The sequence below is a fragment of the Poromitra crassiceps genome (genome assembly GCF_964638095.1).
Source record: "Poromitra crassiceps genome assembly, chromosome: 6".
NCBI classification, from domain to species: Eukaryota; Metazoa; Chordata; class Actinopteri; order Beryciformes; family Melamphaidae; genus Poromitra; species Poromitra crassiceps.
Window position 1 is genome coordinate 50,699,048 of NC_139627.1, and position 18,559 is coordinate 50,717,606.

The 18,559-nt window shown below is 43.3% G+C and overlaps 1 protein-coding gene across 1 annotated transcript in view; it reads left to right on the forward strand.

The window, feature by feature from the left end:
* Positions 1 to 427: 427 nt before the first annotated feature.
* Positions 428 to 18,559, forward strand: part of dpp10 (dipeptidyl peptidase like 10) — a gene marked incomplete at both ends in the record, with an annotated part of 182,966 nt that continues 164,834 nt past the window's right edge. Inside the window, one exon of the mRNA XM_083639342.1 lies at positions 428 to 487. Coding sequence (XP_083495468.1) covers positions 428 to 487 — 60 coding nt within the window. The remainder of the gene's footprint in view (positions 488 to 18,559) is intronic.

An 18,559-nucleotide genomic window follows, 5' to 3' on the forward strand; every position in this document is an offset into this window, starting at 1 on the left:
TCCAGGAAACGCAACCACCCACCACCCGCTACGTTTGTCTCTGGAAAGCATCAGGAAACCACTTGAGCACACCCACCCCCACCACCTACCAACCCCCACCCTCGCTTGTGGTTTAAGACAGACAGACAGGCAGACACTGGGGCAGACAGACAGACAGACAGACAGACAGACAGACGGTAATGACACCACACCGCTGTAGTTTGATAACGGGTGGTCAGATCTCCCCTCCCTTCCTTTCCTGGTTTCCTGGGGTGAGCTGGACGCACGCGTCGCGCTGCCGTCAGACGCTCCGGGACCTCGCTGCTCTGCTCTGCTCTGCTCGCCTCGTTAACATTCCGCAGTCTCCTCGCCGACTCGCACTTATTTCACTGGAACAAGCGCGGATCCGACCGTGTAGCAGCTTTTAGGATCGTACGAGGAGTTTACAATGACAGCTACCAAGGAGCAGCCGAATCAGAGACAGCAGAACCAACCGCAGCCAGATGAGGTGGGCAATTGGGTTTTTCTTTGACTTCACCCCCATGATTTTGTTTTTTATCTGCTTTGGTTTGATGCACTTTCTCCATTGTGCACTCATAAAGTAACCTGTTCTGCAAGGTCAGTTCACATTTTCAAGACATCACATCAGCCTATTAGACCCCCCCCCCCCCCCACCGAAAATAAATAAATACATTTAAAAAATCGCTGGCAGCCAATTCTCATCAAATACATGAAGTTGGATGTTTGGAAAGATATTGTGTCTTGAATGTCACAGGGATGCTGCGTTGCCTCTATATAGTTGTGTAGCTTGCGTTGCCTCCAGCGGCACCAGTTGTCTGTGCACATGACGCTCCAAATTGTGAGATCTGCAAAACGTGATTCAACAAAAGCGTGCATAATATTATGTGTCAATAAGCGTTAGGCTATTAAAACAATGAGCAGCACGTATAGAGCTTATTGACACTGACAGCCGTCAATCTTAAATACCGTGAGCACATGCAGTCAGAATAGGGGAGAGAGAGGTGAGAGAGAGAGAGAGAGAGAGAGAGAGACGGCGCATGGGCTGCATTCATTGTAATTCAGCCGATGCCTGCTCCTGTCAGCTGCCCCTGCCTGCCTGCCCCAGACACCTTGAGAGAGAACAGTGGTGGAAAATCACTTTGAGGAAATACACTATAATAGCCGCATTTTATACCCGCACGATGCACCCGACTGTCTGACCGCGACCACCGCACTCCCTACTCTGAAACACGGCCCGTCCAAGCGCTTGTAATAGCCTAATCTAGGCTATTTGACCACATGGGGTTAAATGCTTCGTTCGTGCGTCTTTACGCAGGTGGCGTGGTGCCACACTGCAATGTTGCTGTTGAATTCAGAGGGAATGAGAGCAGGGTCTTTGCTGGTGGTATTGTGGAATGCAACTTAACAATCGCATCAATTATTGCACCCCCCCCCCCCCCCCCCCCCTTCTCTAAATGTTTCACTGCTGGCCCAGGCACATGCGTCTAGCCACAATGTGCTTTTTCGATCTGACCAATATAATTGGACTCCAATTATATGAAATGATATGAATTGAATCTATTTCACGTTGCGGCCCTCATGAGAGATGGGGCTGCTATAAACGGATTGCCAAATATATTCTCCGTGCTGTTAATTGAATGGGCCACATAGCTATTATTCTAAGAAATCAGAACCTCGACTCATAATTGCATTTCTGAGCCTGAGAAATGAGATGGCCACCTGAGATGTGCTTGGAATATGGCACCTATTATTTAATAATGTGTCCCCCATGTTATGCTAAATGGATGCTTTTGGTTAGCAGAGAGTGGGGGCTCTGAAGGCCATTTCAAAGTCACATTTGTTTACATTGCTGCATGGGTGTATGTGCTAATTTAAAGATGCTGTGGTTATGATGCTGTATGTTGTTCACAGAGCACACGTCTAAAGAATTGCTCGTTGAGCCATGGGTTTCCAAAATGGCATGCGCGCACGTTGGCTTATTTATTTGTATTGGGGAATCAATTAGAAAATGCATTAAAACATTCAAATCTAAAGATTATACCAGAGTGAGGTGATTTTGATATTTGTCATTTTGGAAATTGCATTTCACTCTTCTGAAAGTATCACTAATTCTGCACTGTATAACCCCCTCATTGAATGTGTGATCTCTGCATGTTGGGCAGTCAGTGTAAAGTTATTGCGTATAAGGTTGGTGCAGCAGCCTGGCATCACGTTTTTTTGCCAGCATTGGACTGAGAAATGTGCCAGCAGATCCAAAGCTATTAATGTCCCAGGGTTTGGTCAAGGGCCAAGGCACACACTGTATACAAGCTTCTCTGGGCATGCAGGCTCTTAACAGGCTCCTCATCAAAGTTGCATGATGACACTGAGGGGTATACAAATGGGGGAAAACACTGAGGGACTTCCAAATAAGAGGTGATGGAGAGACCTAAGCCTCAGGCTACTGTAGTAGTATCTGCATGGTGCACCAGTGATTTGTTTCTTCTATTTTTCCCCCCTGTAGAGTCCAGAGTTGTTGCTCTGAAAGCCTTTTAGTTTTGTGTTTAGTCCATACTGCAAGAGAATATACTGCCAAATGGATGGTAATGTGCGATGTTAAAACGGAATCACTCAATATGCAATGTAGGCGCAAATCCATAACTTTCCAGATTTGTGCTTTTGTAAAGTTATTGGACTACAGCCGACACGGTCATTGTTTTTGGTTATGCAACACCTGTGTTCACACCACGTGCAGCTACAGAAGCAACCGTTAAATATGATTATTACAGTATCATGCAATGCTATCTATTTTATGGCCTGGCTCACTCTGGTATTTTTGATCATGAGCATGCTTCTATCACAGGAAGAAGCCAGAGCAAGAGCCAATATTCCGATTGGTGATGAAAGCGCCTGTAGCTAGTCCACTGTCAATGAGCGGACGACTTTACAGACTTTGGCAGAATTGCACTTAAACCTGCAAAATGTCTTCCACAAAGCATCGCAGTAATGAGACCGTGAGCAAAAGCCCTGAAGACGTTCAAATAAGTCCAGCCTTTACTGCCGCAGCCTGGATCTGAACAGGCAGCACTTTCCCTGCAACATGTGCAGCCTGGATCTGAACAGGCAGCACTTTCCCTGCAACATGTGCAGCCTGGATCTGAACAGGCAGCACTTTCCCTGCAACATGTGCAGCCTGGATCTGAACAGGCAGCACTTTCCCTGCAACATGTGCAGCCTGGATCTGAACAGGCAGCACTTTCCCTGCAACATGTGCAGCCTGGATCTGAACAGGCAGCACTTTCCCTGCAACATGTGCGGTCCTACTTGAAGAGAGTCCGTCCATAACTTCATCCAGAAAACTCTGTGGCCTTACTGCAACTACACAGTGTGGCCAATCCCTGTTTAGTTTCACAAACTCTCTCCTTTGACATTGGCTGGTCCCAAGCTGTGTCATTGCACTCTGTAACCACACGCCCATAACACAAGCTGACTGTGAGGTTGACCTCTTTGCGCGACCTCTTGTCGCCGGCCCCGCCTCCCTCTAGCCAGCGGGGGTAGCAGACTTACCACCTGGCCTGACACATCCTCCTCCCTCACTTGGTTAATGGAGCTGTTGGTCTGAGCTCGGGGACAAAGGCGTGCGCTGGAGAAATGGACGCCCCGCCCCACCTTGTGAGGAGCGCTTTCACACGCTGCGATCGTCTGGCCCGGGAAACTGTAACTCACACTAATGGAGAAACAGGTCCAGCAGGCCGCTGCTGCTTCCCATCAGCCGCGGAGAGAGAGAGAGAGAGAGAGAGAGAGAGAGAGAGAGAGAGAGAGAGAGAGAGAGAGAGAGAGAGAGAGAGAGAGAGAGAGAGAGAGAGAGAGAGAGAGAGAGAGAGAGAGAGAGAGAGAGAGAGAGAGAGAGAGAGAGAGAGAGAGACCGAGACCACGACTGTGTTTACGTGCACACGAGTATCCCGTTTATGAGGGCTATCCTGGTTTTGATCATATTCGGGATATGGCGTTTACATGATGGAACACATCAGGTTATTCATATTTCCGTATACATGATAAATACTAGTATCCTGGTTATGATTACTGCATGATATTTGCACAGGCGCCTGTGACGTTGACAACATGCACGCTCGCTCGTATAGAGAGCCAAAGTGAACGTCACTTCCTGCTTCCGCCATTTATTTTCCCATAGACATTTCGTAAAATGCTTATGAAAATAGTTTTACTTGGCCAAGACAAACGGTTCCGCTATATTTAGAATCGGGAGAGACCATAGAACATTTCACTCGGACAAAAAAAAAATCCTTTAAATCCGCAATTTGCTTGTCTGGTCCGAAATGTTATGAAATGTTTTCTGAAATATTATGCGGTCTCTCCTGTTTCTAAAGCCAACCCGTGACTTACTGAATCGTGAGTGACCATAAAACATTTATTTTATTTTATTTTATTTTATTTTATTTTATTTTATTTTATTTTATTTTATTTTATTTTATTTTATTTTATTTTATTTTATTTTATTTTATTCCTTTCTTTTCTTTTCTTTTCTTTTTTCCTCTTGTTCTCGTCTCGTCTTGTCTGGTCTGGTCTGGTCTTTTCCTTTCTTCTCTGTGTAGATATTGGATGATAGAAAGAGAAGAAGCAGAGATGGGCTGTGGAGATAGGAGCAGTTGTGAGTAACAGACTGAAGTGAGGGGCTGAGATAAAGTAAAGAGCTTGTCATTGAGATGAGAGTGGAAATGTGAGCAGAAGGGAGAAGCAGGCGACATGTAGGAAGGCAGCATGTTGCAAATCACTCCACCAGCCAATTTGGATGCAGGAAGTGTCCATGTATGAATGTGGTATAAGGTCAACCTAATAAATGCTCAGTCCTCATCTCCATCTGTCCTTGGATAATGAGTTAGTTCTCTGTCAACTACATATTCAAAGTATCAAAATGTGCTTCAATGAATCAGTAATCCAGAGCGCACCAGGAGTGTAGCTAGACTGTTTGGTTTAATACATAAAATACGATGGCGAACAATGCGCATTTCGCTTCATGGCTTCTTCAGGTTCGCTCTTCAAAATCTGCGTATTCATATATGTGAGGAGGAATACAGTCATTGTTTATTCTTAACCTGATGCTGCCAGATGTGTGGTTTTTCGCATAACCATCTGGGAACGAGTCGCTCGGGAAACTGTTTCAGAGAGCAGGCGCTTAAAAAACAAACAAACTGGCAGGTGATTGGATGAACCATCTGTCTATCACGGGCTCGCTTCTCGCTGTCGTCACACCAAAGCCCGCCCGTAGCTGCCTCTGGATGCTGATTGGTGCAAACCACTGCTGGTTCTGATTCTAACCAATAGATTGGAGCGCGGCAAGATGGATTTGTCGTATGGCCGTGATCTCATGATCTTGCGTGATTAATCTGGACTAGAATCTAAAGTAAAGTTATGTGGGCTTGAACAACGCTTTCCTAAAAAAACCTGTTTCTTATGATGATCTCACATGAGGGACATAGGTAGATTACAGTAGTGTTTACTGGCTACTGAGGAGATCCACTGTAGTAGCTGGGATCGAAGATAGATAGATAGATAGATAGATAGATAGATAAGTTTTATTTCTGTGTCATGCACCATATTCATGGTGCCCAACCCGTCTGGGCTTACAAGACACAAATCATTCAAGTTCAACAATACAAACAAATTAACAAACAAGCTACAAAAAGCTTAAACATAAACAAGACCAGACAGAGTTGTATATTCAGATTGAAGTGTCTTGCTCAAGCTGTTGAGGACGGGGAGCATGTTACTTTATTCATATGTTCTTCCCTTCCAACATTTCCATAGCATGGCCGATGATTGAAACCAGTGACCTTCCAGTCATAAGCTCTTCTGCGGCTGCTGCCGGCGCCTCAACTCAACCAACGTGGATCCATACTGTAGCCTTGAACGGATTAAAAGCCAGTGACAACGTTTGAGTCATCGGTTACGAGACAGACTGCAGTCAAATCTCACATAATAAGAACTAGGAAGGAAGAACAGTTAGACCTTGCCTCTGTGTGTGTGTGTGTGTGTGTGTGCGTGTGTGTGTGTGTGTGTGTGTGTGTGTGTGTGTGTGTGTGTGTGTGTGTGTGCGTGCGTGTGTGCGTGCGCGTGTGCGTTTGTGTGTTTGTGTGTGTGTTTTGTGAATGCATACGCCTCAGTTGCTTTAATCCACTCAGATTTGATGTGTTTCAGGATTAACACTCTTTTGAGACTATTTGAGAGCCTGCTTTCTTTGAGCTTGTGTGGGCTTGTTTTTTCCTTCTTCTTTTCGACGTTCAAACGATGCACTAGACAAGATTCTCCCGCAAAAATACGCCGGTCTTATCGGCCCAAATCACAAGGTGGCGCTGTAATACAGAACATCATCCCATCTCCCCTAAATACCCCATCCCCTAATCTAATTGATACCCCCATGCCTTAGTTAGGCCAGTGGTTATCACACTTGTTAGGCTTCAGTAGTAGTACCCCCCTTTCCCTGATTTCTGAATCCAAGTACCCCCTTTACCCAACTACAACATTTTGTTTAGAAAACTGCAAGGAAAAAAACCCCCATAGCATATGATGCAATGAACCCACATTTTGAAGAATAACATTATAAATCCAGAAATGGAGTGAAAGAGTTGCAATCAGTGCCTCCTGAGCAGATTTATTTGAACCTTTCATTTATGGTCATGATTTATCCTGACATTGTCCATCCCCCCCCCCCCCCCCTGCCCCGGAGTACCTCCATGTACCCCAGTTTGGGAACTATTGCCTTTGGCCATAGGCTTATATGGTGATGAATCAGAACTTAAGAGACAAAATCCAAGCATTTGGTTTCTCCCGAACAGCAATGAGCAGCAGTCATCTTTTGTTCCTGTCGTCTCTTTGGTTTGCCTTTGGTATATAAAGACCGGTCGGGTTGGTAAACACCAGCGGGCTGTGTTCCTCGCATCATTTCTGCGTATTCAAGTTCAGATCTTTCAAACCGTTAGCCCTCGCTGCCACTTGGAGCCGCCCATGCGTGAAGTTGCCTTGTGCAGCTTTGAATACAGATGGATATTTGTACAAATGCACATAACTGTCTAAGAGCTTGTTTCATCCATTTGAGAAGTAGTGAGAGACTGATCTCAGGCACACGGATATACGATGGTGTGTGTGTCCATGTGTATAACTGAATACTGAATTGTTGATTTCAATATAATCTAATAAGAAAAAAGGCCAATAACCCTTATTGATCCTACAATTACTGATTAATCACACCCATGTATCCCATGAATGTTGCGCACATGCATATTGACTAGGTGGCCCATGCCAAGCGTGTATTCACCATCAGTTCATCATCTCAGCTCAGAGGAAGTGTGGAAGTGTATCTGGCAAACAGGGTTTTTCTGCACTATCAGGGCTTTTTGTGAGTGTCGAGGCCAGTCTGGAATCGATCTGGTATAGTGGTAGATAATCAAAACTGCATCTGAAGGTACAAAGAAATTGACATACTGTAACTGAGCTGGTCTGGTATCTATCTATCTATCGATCTATCTATCTATCTATCTATCTATCTATCTATCTATCTATCTATCCATCTATCTATCTATCTATCTATCTATCTATCTATCTATCTATCTATCTATCTATCTATCTATCTATCTATCTATCTATCTATCTATCTCTATCTGTAATACACTGGCATTGAATACTGTAAAAATGCTGTAGTACATGGGCGGTACGTCTTAAGTCCTCGGTCACACTGATCGGTGCCTGCATTCATTTCTGTGTTCACTTCCATTCATTTTCAAAGACAGCTGTCCGTCTGTTTGTGGAGCACTGCTCCAGCAAATCTGCACACGTTTTGATGGACAGAAGAAAGTTGAAGGGGGCTGACATTGTTCTGGATGGACGCATCACTACGGGATGGACGGATTTGTTACCGAGAGCGGAAATAGCACAAAACAGAGTCGCCGCCATGACAGTCATATAGGCATTGTGACATAATCAGTGATGTCATAAATCCTTCCCTGCAGAGGCTATAAGTAGGTACCGGTACAATTCGTCGGCATCACCACTGCTACGCATCATCTCAGTGAGTGATGTCATCGGTGGTGTCATCAGGGATGATGGAGTTGTGCACCGTTATCAGATGCGTTATCACTCCTGTCCAGAGAACGGACAGCTCTCACTGAAAATGAACAAAAGTTAACTTACTGTACACAAACAGACACAAGGGATCAGTGGGACTCCCGCCAGAGATGCCTGCTTCCACATTAAACAAGTTGCTGTGGCATGGAGACATCTTTTCACTTTTGATTTTTGGCATTCGCACAGACTCAGACCTGGGGCTACATTTTGATGTCAACAAGATAATGTTTCTGTTACTGCTGAGATCAGCATTTCTTCCCCCGGTCCTATGGGGGGCATATAACCTTTCTGTATATCCTCTTGTCAAGACATCAACCTATATAATCACCAGGACAGAGGCAATGTGTAGACACATCACAGATGTTGAGACGATCAGATCCGTTGCCCAGGCACACCTCTTCATCCGACTCCCAGCCACCCTGCCCTCCTCCCCCTCTCTGCCTCTCCATCCTCACTAATTCCCACTCAACCAGCAATTTTACAGCTCAGTGCCTGCAGGATGCCCCAATGTCACCGTCTAAAAAAAACACACACACATCGCCGTTTCAACCGCGCACAGAGAGACACATTTCCTGTCTTCAAACGGACACGTTCAGCTCTGTGCCGGTGAGCTTGTGTTCAGTTTTTATTTCTCCTGATAAATGAGATTCGCTTTTGAATTGGGCAGAAATGGCTGGAAGAGCCCGGAGTGTCATTTGCCGAGGAATGTAGTCAACTGTGTCTAATTGCGTTCAAATCAGAGATTTGAGAGACAAAGGCGTTTGGCGCCCAGTTTGGCAATTTAAACCAAATCACATTTTAATGTACACCAGAAAATTCTGTCCGAGTAAAAGCTGCTTAATAGAAAGAAATGGATTGTCCTGGGTCCTCCACATACTGTACTGTATGTAGGTGGTCTGGGCTAAGACTCATTCATTATAATGTCCTAATACAGCTCATTATTCCTCTGCCGCTCTTTGACTCCATCAATAAATACAGACGTTAGTGCTTTTTCCGTCGAGGCCGACATCAGAATTGACAAGCCCTTTCCAAGTAGCACTCAAATGTTGGAGATGGAGACTTGAGACTTGGTGACTTGAACTCGAGTCGACTCGAGTCGCTGTTTTGATGGCTTGCGACTTGACTTGACAAAAAAATAAATGACTTGAGACTTGACTTGGACTTGGAAGTTAAAGACTCAGGACTTGTCGTAACTTGAGACGTGATGCCTTGGATGACTTGTTTGTGTTCATCAGTTTAAATATGACATGTAAAGTATAAAATATTAACATGTTCAACCTTGTCAAGAGTCTGTGTAGTTATCTGGTATGCCAATGCAAGCTGGAAATGGCATTGTCATGATTGGATGACAGTGACGATTGGCTGTCAGTCACGATCCTCTCACTGAATGGATTTGAGAAGGCACTTACGGCAGTAGTTATTTAAGTATTCATTTAGTTTCTTTTGTTTGATTACATTAATTTAATTAGATTAATTAATTATTAGACAGGTAATAATACATTGTCTTTTCTCTATAAAGGAAGGCAAGACTGCAGTATCTTAAGCTTGGGTGGATTTTTTTTTTTTTTTTTTACTTGTGTAAACCACATGAAATGGTTGCTAAACCTGTATGTAGTTTAGGGGTGTAATTTCATGTTTCCACCAGAGGGCGGCGCACACGCTCTAGGTCTCAGGTTAAAGACTGTTTAGAAACGTCCTTTCCGGGTTTCCGCTTCCTTTCTATCTGACACTGTGCTGAAAGCATGCTACACCCATAGGCTACACCCACCTTAAGAACTACCGGTATGAAACTTTACACAAACTTCATAATTTCTTGATTAATTCCCCTTATATCAACTACTAATAAGTTGTTTGTTTATCAGGACCGAATCCTGTGCATGAAACTGAGGAGCCGTTTCTGTTGAAAGGTCCCTCTCACTGTGAGCTAAAGCAGAGCAAATGGTTGCTAGCCTGTTGCCAATACCCTCAAATACTTTTCATAAAACCAATCGGAGCTATGGAAACGATGTCTAATGTTGTAACAGTACAGTGGTGCATATTGTATCATTGTACATGCTCTAGAATGATTACAAAGATCGCTAATAGATGCTAACAACGTTAGCCGCGATAAATAGATGCTAACAACGTTAGCCGCGATGCTAATCGCTAACAGTGGTAACACTATTAGCAGATATGTTAACACTGTGGCTAGCTAAGCCAAGCTAGCTATATATCACTGCATTAAATGCTGTTGGAGGGTGAAGCAGTGATAGCATGGTCCAGTTAAAGGTGCATTGCATCAATTTATGTTTACATTGAAATCATTGCTCAAAGAGTATTAGTATTCATTCACTGTAATGTCTGTGATGCAAATAGTCTATTTCATTTAGGTTATTAAAATACATGTTGAGTAAAATAGAAGTGATAATTCAGTCCATTAAAAACATGTTGGTGATGTTTTAAAAAGGGAATATATAGTAAAAAGATGTATTATGTTTAAAAGGGAATATGTTCATTTAAAAAGAGGTTTAAAAGGATAAATAATTTAATTTGTTTATTTTAAAATACCAATTCTAATGTTGTAATTCATGATGGTTAATTCTTTTATTTGCACTAAAATACCTTTGTAGTGATGCATGTTAATTCGTTTCATGATGATTGAAGTACTGTATGCCCTTAGCTATTGGTTATATATGATAATATATTCCGGATGATGCAAGTAAGTTAATGAGATCGAATGATGAACGGAAATAGAAAATAGATGATAACTTGTACATTCTGGACTATGTGTCTAGATTGTTTTTTTTGACCAGCTTAAATCATTCTGGAACCTGGAGGGTTCAGTGGCGAGCCAAGCCCAGAGACAATAGACTGGATGGACCAGCAAAGAGGTGTGGCCAGCCGTAGGATCTGCCCTCAGAGGACATCGGACCAACTCGACTCATTCCATTCATTCAGGACCAGATAAGAACACAAACCCTAGTTAGCTACCCGGGTAGTAATAGGAGTAGTGTGCAAACACAAACTAAAGGAGTACTTCTTTCACCCAAACTGAACACGTTTCTTGCTCCTTAAAGGAGTATCCCAATTCAAAGGAAGCAAACTCTGAATTCTAACTCCATAAGGGAGGATTCCACTAAAAGGACTATTTTCTTTGAACTTTTCTATTTTATTTATTTATTATTTTTGAAGAGCTCTATTTTGTATTTTATTTTATTTCTATACTGTGTGCTAGCACTGCCACATATTGCTTGTGAGGCAATACAAATTGTCAACTTCATATCAGCTCTCTCCACGTGAGTTATTGAAATATCTCCAAGGTATCTACTTCCGAACCTAGGTGAATGTTAGTGTCACTCATTTCATTGGTTAACACTAGGGAACGCTACACTTGACTTGGGACTTGCCTCGCCTTAAGGACTCTCGTGATCAGCGCTAATCACGGGTCTTCTCGGATCCACTCGGGTATGACACATAAGATAATAGACCCGTGGAGACCCGTGGTGATAGAATCCGACACGGACCCTAATTGACCATAATAGTAGACCCGTGAAGACCTATAGTTTAACCTTCCTTTATAAAGAAAAAGACAGGTAGTACCTGTCTAAATCCCTATTCGCACTGGACTAGTATTACCTGGAGAACTGATTTAGAAATTACCCCCCCGACGTCTGTGTTTCTGGGGACGCATTCGCTCGGGATAAGCGAAGTCTGTGTTTTACTCGAATTTACTGACATCCCTGTGGTCCAAGTTGCAGCCTCCAGCTGGCTGAATAAATTAAGCAGCAGAATCATTTGGACTTCCGATGAGAATTTTACAAAAGAAAAGCTTTTGTTCAAACTCGATAAAATACACAAATTTAACTAATGTCCCACAAATTGTACATACCCTTGGATATGCATTTAGATACATATCCTTTTATATTGTAGTGCTGAATAATTCTTGTACTCAAACTATATTAGGCTTGCCCCTATCACCCAGAAGGCCAATAAACAGGGCAATCTAAAAAATTGTGTTTCAAAAAATAACAAAACATAAAATCTACCTTGTGTTTGTTCTGCTGGTCTCTCTTTTTTTTCCCCCTAATATTTTTTCCCAGATTTTTTTATCCCAGTTTTATCCCCCATTAGTGCTAATTTTAATTTATTTATCCTGTTTGCTGCTCTCTGCTGATCTGGGGAGAGCCGAAACTGGCTCCATGCTTCCTCCGAGACATGGGCAGTTAGCCAGCCGCTTCTTTTCACCTGACAGGGGAAGCTTCACCGGTAGGACATAGCACGTGGGAGGATCACGCTATTCCAACCAGTTCCCCTCCCGCAGAACAGGCGCCCCTAACGACCAGAGGAGGCACCACCAGGATATTGCATGTTTTGGTGTGGGGTTCCTATATGAAGGAAACCCCCAGCGGGCACGGGGAGAACAAGCAAACTCCACACAGAAAGGCCCTTTTGATGACCCCACCCAGGTAGTGGCCACTCGAGGACATGCGGACGGGCACGCACTCCTTCAGTGCTCACAGCGTCCCAGGTGGGAATCGAACCCAGGACCTTCTAGCTGTGAAGCGACAGCGCTTACCACTGCGTCACCAGTTCTGCTGGTCTCTTTTAATTCAAAGATTACATTTGAGGTTCCTCTTATTGTGCTTATGTCCATATGTTGTTTTAGATAATGTTACCTATTTTTGTTGTCATTGTCATGATTTTGTTTTGAAGGCAAAATCACCAAACCGGAAGGGAAGTGAAACTGCTGCTAGCTGCTGCATAGATAACAAGAGATCTTCCAGCTCACGCTGTCAGTGTGACGGGAATAGGCTCTTATGGAAAAAGTCATTTGTTTTATTAACAAAAACATCACTCACATAAGGCATAATGGGAACATAACCAGGAACATTGTGGGGGGATGTGCGGACAATGCCGCTAAAACGTTAATTTACAATTGCCAACGCAGCCTCCAGAATTCTCGACCGCAAAAGAGGCAGAAAAGGGCGCAGAAATCTAAAACTAAAGTACGACCCCAAATCACAGAGATGCCGGTTCGCACGGGACTAATATTATCAGAGCACCTCTGTGTTTGGCGAAATATGGTAGGTAATTTGCGGTGGAATTATTACTTGGCAAATTACGGACAGGGCCGATTCGCACGGGATTAAGATCACAGAGGAGATCTGCAATTATTACAAATAACCAGAGATCCCCAGATAATACTTATCCCGTGTGAATAGGACTTAATAATGATATTATTGGCCAATTTATAATTTATCTAACCTGTTCAAAAAGTATGACATTGAATTTGTATTACAGTAGAATTAAATAAATGTAATCAAACAAAAGTCAAATAACTTCATACATGAGTGCTTTCTCCTTGAAAAATCAAAACCATCCAGTGAGAGGAGCGTGACTGACAGTCATCCAATCATGTCAATGCCTTAAGGAGGAGCATGAGTGAGTCATCCAATCATGACAATGTCATTTCCAGCTTGCACTCGCATATCGGATAACTTTACACAGACTCTCTTGACAAGGTTGAACAACTGAATATTTTATTATTTAATACCGTATTTAAACTATAGTGAACACAAACAAATCATCCAAGTCATCACGTCTCCAGTCAATTGAAGTCTCGAGTCTTTATCTTCCAAGTCCAGGTCAAGTCTGAAGTCATTTATTTTTTGTCAAGTCTCAAGTCATCAAAACAGGGACTCTAAGTCGACTCGAGTCCAAGTCACCAAGTCTCAAGACGCCCTGTATTCAATGTCTTGCTTTGGGCTCACTCTTGTATACCCATGGGGGATTCTGCATTGCGCTCCCTGATTAGCTTAGCATGCTTCTTGGCTCTATGTGTTCCAATCCTGACTGAATATAGAATGGTAAGCAGTCAGAATTCAGAGACAATAGTGTAAGCCCCAGTGTGTTGTCTAGATTCTGTTTAGCCAACTGCTGCATAGTGGATTCGGTTCTAGGCGTCAGATAAGCACTTAACCCATTGATACCTGATGCAGCATTTGTGTGTGTATCCCTTTAAGACCTAAAGGACTTAAAGGGAAACGCACACAAATGAGGGATGTACGTACACACAGATGCTGCATCAGGTATCAATGGGTTAAGAAGGAGGGGCGGGGCTGGGGAGAAGGCGCCGTAGCTAGAGATAGAAAGGTCCAGAGCAATTTAGAGAGAGAGTGGCGCCAGCAGAGGACCAAAATGCGTGACTCATTAGCCAATGAACAGCCAGGAAGGGGTCTCGCGCTACTTTTGAATGCTAAAATAAAGCTGATAATGTACAATTTGATTAAAAAAAAACGTTCAACGTACAACACAAACTGTCCATTTTGCGGCAAATCGACAGTGCTGCTTAATCAAGAACCTTACTTCCTGGAACTCTTGAGAGTAAAAAACTGGTCCATTGGAGTGAATGGAGATGTTGCGACTCTTCTATATAGACGGTTTTAACTTGACAACAAAAACATTCTAAATTGAACCCCCGCTCACTTCCTGTTGCAGTGTTTGCTATGGACAAAAAAGAAAAAAAAACATTCAAGTGCAGGACTGACCATTCCGTGAAAACCGTCTATACAGCTGAGCGGCGAAAACAAAAGTAACGATGTCGAGTGAATATTTCTGCAGTTTGCCGAATGCTGAGAAAAAGGAAGTGCTGTGGGGTTGCGCTCTGGTGAAAACCATCTATACATGGCTCTGGAAAGGTCATAGTGATTCAGGATTCAAGGGGTGGGTTGGGGGAGTGGCTATGGGGACGTTGGTGGCGGGCATGATCAGTGGGCTAGGGAAAACGGGCCATAGCTCGGGATAGGACAGTCATAGACAGTCGGGAGTTTGAGGGGTCGGTCTTTTTTACGACACACTTTAAACCAAATGTCTTAACATCTTCATGTTGAGTGGGGGTTTTCTGGTTTGGTATACAGTATGTATGCCTTAGTTCCTTGAGTCACACTTATACTGCTTGCTCTTACCTTATTCCTTCATCTATTATTTGTATTCAATATTTTTCTGTTTTTATTTAAATTTCTTCTCATTTTATTCTAAAGCACCCTGTACCCTTGCTAAAAATGTGTTATTAAATCAAGTTTATATTGTTATGAGTATTATTATGATTATGATTATTATGATTATTATTATTATTATTATTATTGCTACTACTATACCTACCCTACTTAATCCACATTCACTTAATTGATGTTTTTCTGCAGTTAGTCATGGGTGTCACATTGCATGTGGTGCTTTGCCGCGTGCCTCTCTTTGAGGCACAGCTACACGGGGTGCTCTACTACACCTTTTCAGGTGAACTATGGACAAGAGTCATAGTTCTTGACTCCCACTTGGGAAGACGATCGAGGTCGAGTCTGAATAGCCTGAGCTCCCACACATGCAGCCTGGAATTTCCTTTGCTATATTGCTTGTTCGAAAGTTGGTTAGAGTTCCACAACATTGCTTTTACACTTTTCACAATTTTTATTCATTTATTGTATTCCCACCATGGGGGTTTGAGCTGTTTACTAGTCTCTCAAGACAGACTGTCTCTCCTACATTGTTCGAATGTACCAGACACAGTCTGTACTTCACGCCCACAGAGCCTGGTCAAAGGAAGTTTGGGGGGGGAGGGATGCTTCAGACCGGAAGTTCGTTGGAGAAATATACGAGCGGCAGGGTGGGAATTATGGTGCATTCCTTTAAAAGTCGGGTATCGGAGGTTCTGACGCAGTATTTCCGTGTTCCGCTCTAAATGAATTCCAATGCATCTGTGGAGAAACATGCATGCCTACAAACATGGATGGCTAGTAGGCGACCGCATGCTTCTGTCAAGCACACATCAACTGTTTGGGAATCGAAATGGCGTCTAAAAGTTGTTTCATAACACAAACACTACATCAACTGAAACATTTGTGAAAAGGTACCTTCTTACTTATCACAGTGTGTGTGTCTAGTCGTGCGCCGCCATGTTGATTGTGACATCAGAGTGTCTATCTCGGCAAACTCGGGCTTGGTGGATGCTGCCCGAGTTTCCGACTCTGAATTTCCGTCTTGAATGACCGTTCCATTGCACTTTTCCCTGTCGGAGGTCATTTTTTCCGAAAATTCCGAGTGCAATGGAATGCACGGTTACATGGAGGCCATGGCCTCCGTTTCCCCTCCCTCTGGCCGTGAGGCCCTGAGATCCCTAAGGTCACCTTGGCAGTGCCCTGCTGGCAGGCTGCTACTGTCAGTTGCTTTAAAAGCATCAGTGGTGTCAGTTGAATGTAGCTGCTCTATGCAAAGGATGTGTAGTTGGCTCATTTGAACACACATTTCAGAAAAATCGCTCTTCACGACGTCAATAGAGCAATGGCCTTTATGCTCTGACATGTGGCCTTTATGCTCTGACATGTGGCCTTTATGCTCTGACATGTGGCCTTGTGCCCTAAAAAAATTGCGACGCCGAAAGCCAAATAGAGTACCAGAGGGATGACGTATTCACCTTATTCTTTGCCCACACATGGACGCTTCCGCATTACGTCATTTCGTAAAAGTATTTCCGTTTTAGACTGGCCAAAAACCCCGCAGGCAAGATGGCCGCCCACACTCCCCTCCTAAACTGGCAGAATTACACCCCCATAAACTAACATATCTTGGCCAATAAGTATGTAACATACAAAATAAAACAACCCGTAATATCTTAATTTGATGTAGAATGCAGAGGACATGTAACTGTTTAGTTAAACTTGCATTCCAGGAATATTGTGCTCTAAAGATGACGTTAGTGGAGTCGAGACTGTTTCGTCCTTTCGAATCCTGTGGGATTCGAAATAACGCATCCGAGATAGAAACGTTATGAATATAGCCACGTTATAAACGACAAACTAACGCAGGTGATCCGTATGGAAACGGTGTTACTCGAAATGGTTAAAAGTTATCTGAGAGGTACGGTGGTGCAGTGGTTAGCACTATCGCCTCACAGCTCGAAGGTCGTGGGTTCGATTCCCACCTGGGGACGAGGTGAACGCTGAAGGAATGCGTGCCCGTCCACACACCGCATGTCCTCGAGTGCCCACCGCCTGGGTGGGGTCGGCAAAATGGCCTTTCTGTGTGGAGTTTGCATGTTCTCCCCGTGCCTCCCGGGGGTCTCCTTCATATAGGAACCCCCTTCACAAAAACATGCAACATCCTGGTTGCTAATGTGGTTCCTCCTCTGATCGTTAAGGGCGCCTGTTCAGAGGGAGGGGAACTGGATGGAATAGCGTGAACCTCCCACGTGCTATGTCCTACCGGTGAAGCTTCCTCTGGCAGGTGAAAAGAAGCGGCTGACTGACTGCCCATGTCTCGGAGGAAGCATGGAATCAGTCTCGGCTCTCCCCAGATCGGCAGAGGATGGAGTAGCAACCAGGATTGAGCAATCAAATGAGCACTAAACGGGGGATAAAATGGGATAAAAAATCGGAAAAAAAAAAAAAAAAAAAAAGGTAAAAAAAAAAAAAAAAAAAAAAAAAAAGTTATCTCAATTTGGTAATTCAGTGGCATTTTGCTGAACCGGAAGAACAAATACGTTTGCGTTGAACGCGGAAGAGAGAAAAAGTGGGCATGGTGAATAAGGTGAATAGGCTTACCCAGAAATCGCCACCATATATATATCCTGTTGTGTTTTTTAATAGTTCCCCTAAAATTATTAAATGATGCTGTTTTCCATCACAATGACATCCAAGTAATTATAGTGGCAAGTAACAAAGGTAATTGAGATGATTTTGTTTGGTAAATTGTGTATTATTTATAGTTTATTGATGTGAGGCTAATTGGGAGCAACAACAACTCCTTTCAAAAAACCTTCACCTTACTGAGGCCCAACAGACAAGACTATAAATGTGCGCAGCCTGTTATCACGGATGTATGAATCCAGAATAGATCATGTGAACTATAGCCTCCTCATATCAATTCATCTTGAAAGCTCTTTGATACAGGGATAATGCAAATGACTTGGGCTTATTAGTTTTTGATTTTGTACCTAACATTGAAAGAAAATGAAGTTGAGTTGAGTGGCAAAAGTTAATCCATACGTGAAATGACGCTTACTTGTTCATTGTCACACAAAATGAATTTTTAGGAAGTGAACGGTGCCACCGTTTTACACTCGGCAAAGACATTTTGGAGTTGTGAGTGTGGAAAAAGCCTAATAGAAAGTACTTATGAGTTAATATTTCAACTTGGAATGGCCACTTTGGGGCAGAGAAAAATTGGTAAATTGACAAAGACTGTGAATACGACTTGTATTTTTCTTTTTGTGGTAAAAAGCACAGAAAGAAGTGACATGCATGTAGTTGAGAGCGGGGGCGAAAAGGCTCAGCGAATGATGGCAGATCATTTTGACACAGTAAATGTGGTGTAATAATAAGCTGTCCTCCAGGAGATGTCAGATTACCCAGAGTCCCAGAGACAAGAGCGCTTTTGTCCCACAGTGCATTGCGGTATTCCGTTCTTAACC